Source organism: Chiloscyllium punctatum, chromosome 1 (genome assembly GCF_047496795.1).
Source record: "Chiloscyllium punctatum isolate Juve2018m chromosome 1, sChiPun1.3, whole genome shotgun sequence".
NCBI classification, from domain to species: Eukaryota; Metazoa; Chordata; class Chondrichthyes; order Orectolobiformes; family Hemiscylliidae; genus Chiloscyllium; species Chiloscyllium punctatum.
Window position 1 is genome coordinate 15,255,325 of NC_092739.1, and position 11,251 is coordinate 15,266,575.

The 11,251-nt window shown below is 40.6% G+C and overlaps 1 protein-coding gene across 7 annotated transcripts in view; it reads left to right on the top strand.

Moving 5' to 3' along the window:
* Positions 1-10,852, top strand: part of LOC140478000 (E3 ubiquitin-protein ligase MARCHF1-like) — a 554,637-nt gene extending 543,785 nt beyond the window's left edge. For all 7 annotated transcript variants that reach the window (XM_072571657.1, XM_072571678.1, XM_072571648.1 and 4 more), the window contains one exon: positions 7,918-10,852. In XM_072571657.1, coding sequence (XP_072427758.1) covers positions 7,918-8,225 — 308 coding nt within the window. In that variant the 3' untranslated portion in view covers positions 8,226-10,852. The remainder of the gene's footprint in view (positions 1-7,917) is intronic.
* The last annotated feature ends 399 nt before the right edge of the window (positions 10,853-11,251 follow it).

The window sequence follows — 11,251 nt, forward strand, 5'->3', positions numbered from 1 at the left end:
TAGATTATATTCAGGAGGATTTTCCAGAGTGGCATGTGTTCTGTCCAATAAAGAAGTCACTGCTAGATTTAGTTCTTGGGAACAAGGTGGTCCAACTAGACCAAGGGTCAGTGAAAGAGCAATCAGGTGGCAGGTATAGAAGGGCAGGAGAAAAGGATAATGAGCAATCCAGGGTTAGCATAATTAACAGGAGGACAGCTGATTGCAATGGGACAAGAATGGAGCCTGGCCACAATGGCTGGAGTCAAATATTGTGAGGGGAAACTGTATCTGAATAGTAGGCTTCCTTTAAAAAAGAGATGGCTTGAATCCAATCAGGTAAGTTTTCTGAAGGGGAAACGATATTGCTGACAAATCCAGAGCTCTATGGATGAAAAAGGAGATAAAGTAATAGCAGTGCACTTTTGATGGGTATCAGCTCGGAAATATAATTGAAAATCAAGCAGGAAATAAAATGTTCAGAAGGAAAGTGAGAAGCAAATAAAAGAAGCTGAGGTCTTTTGTAAAAAGGACTGGCAGTTTTCTTCATAGGAAATTCCAAAGTATCTGCAGGACCATAGATATTAAAGAGGAGCAAGATTCCTGGCAATTGCTACGACAAATGTTCCTCTAGCATGAAAAATACCCATGAACTGCTACTCTCTGTTTCCTATCGCTTAGCCAATTTTATATCTAAGTTGTCAAATGATCCCTGTTATTGTCACATTTGTCACCCAACTGTTGGATCACACTACATTGGATGTCTTTTGGAAGTCCATGTTCATCATATCAACCGCATTAACCTCCTCAACCCTCTCCATTACCTCTTCAAAGGCTCTTGGAAGTTAGTTAAACATTAGTTTTCCTTAAGAACTTCCAAACCAGCTTACATTTGTCCATCTGACTAGTAGTTCTCTCGCAAATTTATTCTTTCTGGAAATGTCCCCATTAATAAAGTTAAATTGACTGCTTTGTAATTGTTCAGCTTTTTCTTACAATCTTTATTGAACGTGGGTGTAACATTTGCAATGCTCCAGTCAGCTGACACCAGTCTACATGTCCATCCCAGCACCCCCTGCACTCCCACCATATCCAGGTAAGTCTTAAAGATTACAGCCAGTTTCTCTGCAATTTTGACTTTAATTTCCTTCAATATCCTTTGTTGAATCTCATCCTGTCTAGGTGCCTTTTCAACTCTTAAGTATCAATAGCTTATTCAACATTTCTGCCTTATCAATCTTGGATGCTTCTAGTTTCTCCTCTGTTACCACGTCTGGGTAGCATCTACTTCCTTGTTAAAAACAGATGCAAAGCATTCATTTAATAGCTCAGCCAACAGCCATGTGACCACTCAGCATAACAGGGAGCGTGTGGCAACTTCGGGAACAGATAGTAGCAGTTAATGGTATTTTTCAGGCTCGAAGAAAATTTGTAGTAGCAATTCCCAGGAATCTGTTTTGGGACACTTGTTTTTCCTCATTTTTGTTAATTGTCTATAACTTGCAGTGCTGGAGACAGATTCAGAGTTTGCAGATGATATGAATTTTGGAAGCATTGTAAACTTTGAGGATGTTGAATCTCAAAGGGAAGTTGACAAGCTGGTAAAGTTAGACGGATAGAAGGAAGATGGATTTCAATTGCAGAAGTGTAAAGTAATACCTTTTGGAAGAAAGAACATGGAACAACAGTACAAAATAATGGGTACATTTCTAAAGGGTGGACACGAGCAAAAGGACCTGGATTTACTAATGAGTAATTAAAGGTGGTGGGACAGGTGGAAATAGCAGTTCACAAATCCCAGGATACCATATACTCTATTAATAATGACATAGATTATAAGACTGGGGAGGTTTTGCAGAAAAACTTTATAAAACATTACTTGGAACTCAGCTGGAGTATTGTGTGCAGCCCAAGATACCACAGAAAACATGTGAACGTGTAGGTGAGTATCTAGAAGGGGTTCATGGGAATGTTTCTAGGGATGAGAACCTTCAGTTGTGAGAAAACATTGGAGAAGTTGAGTACAAAGAACAAAGAAAATTTACAGCCCAGGAACAGGCCCTTCGGCCCTCCAAGCCTGAGCCGATCCAAATCCACTGTCCACACCAATCGCCCAATTCCTAAGGATTTGTATTCCTCTGCTCCCCACCTACTCACGCGTCTGTCCAGTAGCACCTTAAATGAATCTACCATGCCTGCCTCTACTACCTCTGCTGGCAACGCATTCCAGGCACCTTCCACCCTCTGTGTAAAGTAGTTTCCAAGTGCATCCCCCTTAAACTTTTCACCTCTCACCTTGAACGGGTGATCGCTGGTAAATCCCTCACCCTGGGAATAAGCTTATCTCTATTCACCCTGTCTATACCCTTCATGATTTTGTAGACCTCAATCAGGTCCCCCCTCAATCTCCTTTTTTCTAATCAAAGCAATCCTAACCTACTCAACCTCTCTTCATGGCGAGCACCTTCCATACCAGGCAACACCCTCGTAAACCTTCTTGCACCCTCTCCAAAGCATTCACATCTTTTTGGTAATGTGGCGACCAGAACAGTACACAGTATTCTAAATGAGGTCAAACCAAAGTCTTGTACAATTTTAACATGACCTGCCAGCTCTTATACTCAATAACCTGTCTGATGAAGGCAAGCATACCATATGCCTTCTTGACCACCCTATCCACCTGTGCAGCCGCCTTCAGGATACAATGGACCTGAGCTCCCAGCTCTCTTTGCTCATCAACTTTTCCCAAGGCTCTTCAGTTTACAATATAGTTCGCTCTAGAATTAGACTTTTCAAAATGCATCACCTCACATTTGCCCAGATTGAACTCCATCTGCCACTTCTCTGCCCAACTCTCCAGTCTACCTATATCCTCCTGTATTCGCTGACAGTCCCTTATGCTTTCTGTTACTCCACCAATCTTCGTGTCATCTGCAAACTTGCTGATCATACCAACAGATCATTTCTGTATATCACAAACAACAGTGGCCCCAGCACTGATCCCTGTGGAACACCACTGGTCACCTTTCTCCAGTTCGAGAAACTCCCTTCAACTACTACTCTCTGTCTTCTGTTGCTCAACCAGTTCTTTAACTACCTAGCTAGAACACCCTGCACACCATGTGATTTCATTTTCTCCATTAGTTTACCATGGGGAACATTATCAAATGCCTTACTAAAGTACATGTATATGACATCTACAGCCTTCCTTCATCTATCAACTTGGTCACTTCCTCAAATAACTCTCTTAAGTTGGTATGGCACAATCTCCCCCGCACAAAACCATGTTGCCTATCACTGATAAGCCCATTCTTTTCCAAATATAAATAGATTTTATCCCTTAGCACCTTCTCCAGCAACTTTCCCACCACTGACGTCAGACTCACTGGTCTGTAGTTACCTGGAATATCCCTACTACCCTTCTTGTACAGGGGGACAACATTAGCAACCCTTCAGTCCTCCGGCACCTCACCTGTGTTTAAGGATGCTACAAAGATATCTGTTAGGGCTCCAGCTCTCTCTCCTCCCTCAGAAACCTGGGATAGATCCCATCCGATCCTGGGGATTTGTCCTCCTTAATATCCTTTAGCCTACCCAACACATCTTCCCTCCATATGTCAACATGATCCAGAGTAAAGAAACTTCTATCTCTAATCTCAATATTCATCATGTACCTCTCCTCAGTGAACACTGATGCAAAGGAATCGTTCAGAATCTCACCCATTTTCTCAGGTTCGACCCACAACCTACTTTCCTTATCCTTTAGTGGACCAACCCTTTCTCTAGTTACCCTCTTGCTTCTTATATATGAATAAATGGCCTTGGGATTCTCCTTAATTCTGCTCCCCTTTCAGCCTGCTTGATTCCTTGTTTAAGACTTGTCCTACTCTTTCGATATTCCTCCAGGGCCCGTTCTGTTCTCAGCTGCCTAGACCTTACGTACGCTTCCCTTTTCCTCTTGGCTAGTCGTACAATTTCTCCTGTCATCCACGGTTCACGAATCTTGCCCTTCGTATCCTTTACCTTCAATGGGACATACCTATCCTGCACTACCACTAACCTATCTTTAACAGCCTCCCACATCTCAATGTGGACTTTCCTTCAAATAGCATGACCAATCCACACTTCCCAGCTCCTGCCTAATTTTAATATAATTGGCCTTGACCCAGTTTAGTAGTCTTCCCTGAGGACCACTCCCTTCTTTATCTATGAGTATTCTAAAACTTACAGAATTGTGGTCATTGTTCCCAAAGAAATCCCCCACCACAACTTCTACCACCTGTCCTGGCTTGTACCCCAGTACCAGGCCCAATATGGTCCCTTCCCTCATCAAACTAATGACATACTGCTCTAGAAAACTCTCCTGGACGCTTCGTACAAATTCTACTCCATCCAGACCTCGGACGCTAAGTATATCCCAGTCAATGTTGGGAAAATTAAACTCTCCCATCACCACCACCCTGATGCCTAATCTTTCTATAATCTGTTTACCTATTTGTTCTTCTACCTCATGCTCACTGTTGGAAGGCCTGTTATACAGCCCCAACAACGTAACTGCACCCTTCTTATTTATCAGCTCTACCCACAATGCCTCACTGCTCAAGCCCTCCATAGTGTCCTCTTTTAGCACAACTGTAATATCATCCCTGATCAGCAATGCAACTCCTTCCCCCTCCTTTTACTTCCCTCCCTGTCCTGTTTGAAACGTTTATATCCTGGAACATTTAGTTGGTTTCTTCTTTCAACCAAGTCTCTGTGATCGCAATAATGTCATACTCCCAGGCATCAATCCAAGCCCTAACCCACTATACTCCTTGCATTAAAGTGTATGCACTTCAGGCCGCCAGTTCTTTTGCGTTCATTTGCTCTTTGCCTACTCTTCCCCTTGGTAATGCTAATTTTCCTGGGAGAGGAGATTTGATCAAAAAGGATGGGGGATTTCAAGACCGGGGGTAGGCCGCACATTTTTAAGGTGAAAGGAGAGAGTTTTTAAAAAGACATGAGACGATATTTTTTCTACAACAGGTGGTTCATGTGTGGAATCCACCTCCTGAGGAAGTGGTTGATGCCAGTACAATTGCAACGTTTAAAAGACATTTTGATAGGAACATGAACAGGAAAGGTTTGGAGGGATATGAGCCAGGAGCAGGCAGGTGGGACTTATTTAGTTTGGGATTATGATCGGCATGGACTGGTTGGATCAAAGGGTCTGTTTTCATGCTGTATGATTCAAGAACTCTTATTTCAAAATCTCAAGAAGTCTAGACAGAACAACAAGGGAGAAACCATTCCTGTTCATAAACAGATAAGGGAATGAGAGGGCAGATTTAAAATGATTCACAAAAGAAGATAATGTGATGTGAGAAGAATCTTTATCATGCAGCGAGGGTTTCTAATGTAGAATGCACTGTCTGGAAGATTTTTGAAGTAGATTTCATTGAGGCATTCAAAGAGAGAATTATTTCTATTTAAATAAGCATACCAAATGGCCTTTCCTTGCTCTGTAACAATTCTGTGATTCTGTGATACTTCTAAGAATTATAAAGGATTCCTGACCTCCTCCATGTTCTAGGACCAAATGCAAAGAGGTATCTTTTTTCCGAAGAGTATCCAAACTATTCCACAAAGTGCAGACCTGCTCGAATCTGCACCCTTTGAGTTTCACTCTATAAGGATGCCAAAATCAGGTTTGAGTGCAAGCAGCTGATTATTTAAAGGGTCACAGGTCAGAAAACCTCATTTGCCAAACCTGGCCCATCCCAATCCCACCTCACGTGCGAATGTAGGAGACGCCGTGTTCAGGGACAGGACTTTGGATTTCTGATCGCTTGTCATTCTCACCATGTCGAGATCTGGCTCATAGAGGTTGAAAGAAACAGATTAAGTAACGAATAAGTTATGACAACCTCCTAAAAATGTCTGTCAATCAAAACAAGCATAAACCTTACCTGAGTAAAGAAACTCCTGCTGATCCAATTCAGTAATCAATCTTGGACCTCAGATAAGCATTCGTAATAAAACTGTCCAGAAACAAAATCAACAAAACGAGATAGCATGGGAGCATGGAGGTGACATAGGGTGTGAGTAATATGGTGAAGGGCTATGATAGGTGAGGGCTCAAGGTCCTGATAATGTTTAATACAATTAGGACAAAATACCAGAGAAGCAAAACAGACCTTCTAACAAATCTACCTCAGCGCTCTCCCACCACTATGGATGTATCCAAACTGATCTCAGAGTCAGTGAGCTCCTTGTAATCTTGTCCTCTCCTACCCAGAGTCAACATAGTTCACATGGTGACCAGTTTTCCAAGTCAGAGTCTGCCAAATTAACAAGTTTGCCAATTTAGCTTTCGGACCCTGATGCTGAAGGGTCATCCCAGTGGTACCATTGAAAGTGATCTGTAAGCTGACTCAGACAGTTCAACAGCATAATGTTCAATTTCTCTTCCAGCCCACCAACCTCAAATTCAGTTTATGTCCCTCTCATCTTCAAGGGAGCTGACAATATCATTCATCCAGAAAAGTAATTTGTTAACTGCTTGGTAGGACAGAATTTAGCCGTTGCAAAAAGGAGACTAGAAGTTAAAATTTTCACCATGCAGATAGCAGAACTAGGACTCAAGAAACAGACTTGAAATGAAAAGACATCATGAACTGTGCTGTGCTTGCAAGCCTCAGAACAAGTATATCCACCAATGGATGCAATTCAGCTATTAAATACTTCTGACTGTGTTCAGCTTTATACCAGAAACTAATTTACAATGATCAGCCAAGCCTGTAGTGTGATGTATTTATGTGTGCTGGAAGCAACATATGTAAATACGTAAATGGGTGGCATGGTGGCTCAGTGGTTATCACTGCTGCCACACAGCACCAGGGACCCTGATTTGATTCCACCCTCAGGTCTGTGTGGAGTTTGCATGTTCTCCCCATGTCTGCGTGGGTTTCCTCCGGGTGCTCCGGTTTCCTCCCACAGTCCAAAGATATGCAGGTCAGGTGAACTGGCCATGCTAAATTGCCCGTAGTGTTAGGTGCATTAGTCAGAGGTAAATACAGGATAGGGGAATGGGTCTGGGTGGGTTACTGTTCAGAGGGCCAGTGTGGACTTATTGGGCCGAAGGGCCTGTTTCCACACGGTAGGGAATCTAATCTAATCTAATCTAATCTAAATATTTAGGACCCTGTTTTGCACGGGCAAAAGGAATTTGTGTACATATTGCAACTTATTCAGGGAAAGGGGTCACGGAAACAACCAAATCCTGCTGCATCTCCATGACTATACCCTGACCAATCGGATTCTACCTTCCTGTCTGAGAATTAACATTGATTGTTCTTGCTGCAACTTCATATCATGGTCCAACCAGTGTACACCCTCTTCTAATTTTGTATAAAATCATGTCTGTTTTCTTCAATGTTGTTTCTTCCATCTTAAGTCTGATCAGTGCAAGGCAAAATGCTTCAGTTTCTAGTCTCCTTTTCGCAATATTCAAGACTGTTACCTTCCTGACTTCTTCCGTGGTTGGTCATTTGTTTCCCAATGGACGCAACAATGCTCTTGAGAAAAGCAGTTGCACATCCCATTTGTTACCTCAGCGTTTGAGTTCAATGCTAGATCTTTTTGTGGTTAAAGAAGCAGAATTTTCTGCATAAAAAGGCCCCTTTGCATCTGTGATCCAATTCGAGGCTTTGTCTCAAAAACTAGATCAACTGGTAACTCTGCCAGAGGCACCTCGTTTCAACATCTGAGCTGAATTGTCATTCATTCATTCACTCTCCTTATGCAATTTCCCACTCCGAGAAGTTGCAACAGACGGCTTCTGCATCTAGGATGTTCTTTCTGATGATAGCTTGAAAAGAAAACTTTGAATTAACCAAAAAAAAAGCCATGAGGAGTAAACATAATTGTGATGTAAACGCCTGACTTTTTTTTTTCAAGGTGTTCTGGAATGGCCTTTTTGGACAAAACTGGTTGTAGTCGCCATTGGATTTACTGGAGGCCTTGTCTTCATGTATGTGCAGTGTAAAGTCTACTTTCAGTTGTGGAGAAGGCTGAAGGCATATAACCGAGTCATCTTTGTACAGAACTGCCCAGACATTGAAAAGAAAATGGATGACAAGAACACTTCAAATACTCAAAACTCTGGAAATAGAGAGAGTGTAACTGTGCCAGTGTCACAGACAGAAACAACCTTACAGCGGTCACCAGAAGTACAGGTTGGCATTCCTGAAGTTGCACCAGTGTGACATGTTCGTTTGAGGAACTCCTTGTTTTCTTGAAAATCTGTTCCTTTTCAGAAATGTACTGCAAAGTAGTTGGATTACCAAATGTAGTCCTTTTCAAAATGCTACAGGAATTACGGACACACCGACGTGATTGGCAGAGGTGCAACATGTCATTGTGTGGGGAGTGAACTGTTCAGTGTGTGTGAGTGTGCTACCAGACATGGTGCAAATGATGCTATCAGCATTATTAAGAACGTGTGCAATGTTTTAACTAGGACTTTGTAGAGAAGCACTTTTTAATTTTACAGCCTTTACGATAAAATATTTTGCTATAATTGGGGTCTATTTTGAAATGTTAATCCTGAGAAACCAGTCTTTGAACAGTGTAATAGTTGTGGTTAAACCCTCTCGGGTTATTACATCTCAGCTGGTAATTATTTATAATAAAATGTGTTGCGCTGTGTATGTCAGTGAGGTGATGACGAATGTTAAGGTTAACATTTCTTGTTGGTTTCTCACTCATCAGTACTCAGATTGGTTTAAATTTTCATTGTGCTAAATGGCCAGTGACGTGAAGCATTCTTTGAGAATCAGCCTCATTCAAGGTTTAATTGCAACTGGATCACTGTTTTACATTTATCTGTTCAGACAGTAAGTTCTGGTGATGCTTTAACAATGTGGTTGATGAGGAATCTGGGATCATATTCAAATCTATCAAAAAGCTTTTAGGAAATCCTCTTTCAAGTGTTTTGTTTTAATTTTATTCATTCAACATTTACTGTCCACAGAGCAGTTGTGAGTCAACTACATGGCTTTGGGTCTGGAGTCACATGTAGACCAGACCAGGTAAGAATGGTCATCATTATGACTTCTAATCCAGATTTTTAACAACATTCAATTCAGATTGCAGTGGTGGGACACAGACTAGGATCCCCAGAACATTACCTGGGTCTCTGGGTTAACAGTCCAGCAATAATACTACTAGACCTCCCCATAAAACCAAGTAATTTTGGTTATCAATCAATTATGGTTCTCTTGAACTCCAATGATTCATCTTTTATGCAAAATGGACCATGGTGTTTTGCTATAATGAGTCAATTTATCATGTTAGCCTATCAGTATGAGCAACGGAAATGTCAAAAACAATGTTTCTGGCAGTCATATGTCACTGTTGCATCCAAGCAACTGTGTTAACATACCCCTGGGATATATTCGCATCTGGTTGCATCATCATCACAGTTCTAAACTGGATACGATGATATGGATTGCTCCAGAGGATTCAGAACATACAAAGTAACTGATCAGACTCTGGCCCTGACAACTGCAATCTGTTTAACAGAGTGGTGCAAATCATTTACCCCTATCAGTACATCATCATTTTATAAATCCCCTTGAAACAAAGTTCTGCACTCCCCTCCTTTGCCCTTACACTCACTTCTTGACTCAGTTACCTACAGGCTATCTTTTGTTGACCTTTGATTGGCTTGGGTCTATTATTATATTATTAGATTTGGTTTGAATAGCTGTGGAGTTTGGATATTTTTATCTGTCATTGTTTTGTCTGATTTGTATTTGGCTAGAAATTACATCAGTTGTAATGTAAAATAACATGGAATCAAATGTTTTTCCACTCTTTAGCATGTGCTTATAAAGTACAGGACCAAACTCTATTGCAAATCTTAAAAATGGATGGATTTGTGATATTTAACTAAAATATTGAATGTTGGCCCCTACTAGTTACGGAATTGTATATCGATGTTTCAAACTTCGTAACAACTTTGCTTAATCTCAAGACTCAATGTGGTGCTGAGAAAAGAATATTTTATTGCTATAATTTAAGGAATGTACATTCTGAAGCTGGGTAAAAACAAGGACTGCAGATGCTGGAAACCAGATTCTAGATTAGAGTGGTGCTGGAAAAGCACAGCAGGTCAGGCGGCATCCGAGGAGCAGGAAAATCGACGTTTCAGGCAAAAGCCCTTCATCAGGAATAGGATTCTGAAGCTGGGTCAATCATATTACCTGGAATTCTTGTAGTTAGCTATGCCTTTTGCAATGATATGTAAAGTGATAATCCACTACAAAGCTAAGTTTTCCTGCCTCTCGATACCTTTATTTTCACAATTAGACCATATTCAGACCATATAAGATTCCCAAGTGTTTGTACTAAGCAGTCAGTCATACTGCTAACACTGCAAGCCCTTTATTATGTCGACAGCTTAATTAGACAGTTCAATCAAAGTAAAGTATTGTATTTTTTGCCAAAACATACAAAAGAAGATATACTAGTGTATGAACATTTATTTTTGATGATGCATTTTCTTCCATTTTGTTTATGGGAATTGGGATGCTATCACACTGCCTCTGCCCTAAGCTTTGTGTTATGTGGGGCTCGTCTCTTTTAAACTGCAAGGGGAGTTTGTCCCAATGCTGAGTTTCAGATTCCAATGTAACATGCAAACTGTTTGACCATTAGCTGGTGGTTTTGGACAACGGAGAATGTGGCTTGGTTTCAAGGAGCCTTTGCTCTTGAGAACATCCAGCCATAAAAACATTTAAGCACAGAGGACTTAAAACATTGTACAGAAGGCAAACAACGATTAAGATTGTCAGATATTTCAATAAATTTATCAGTTTTTGTATTTGAACCATGTGTGAGAAGATTGATTTTTCATTGGAGTTCAATTTTACTCATTAGTCAAACTTCTTCATTCGTATGTTGCACAAACGTACACTGGGAAATGCTTTGCCCATTACCTCTTTATATTTCATAACCAGAATTGACCTTGTGTAATTTTTTATCTCATCCAATCCCTTAGGAAGAAAGAAAATGGGGATTATGTCGTTGTGCAGTAATTGTATATTTAAGATAGAAAATCAATGAAATCTAAAGAAATTATTTAAATATTATGTTTGTGCAATATATTTATAAAATAAAAGAAAAAAATCAATGTCTATGTGATTATTATTGATATAAAATCAGAAGCAGCCTGAGACATTTTTAGGCCACGATATCGATAATTAAAACTTGACTCTGATTAAAAATC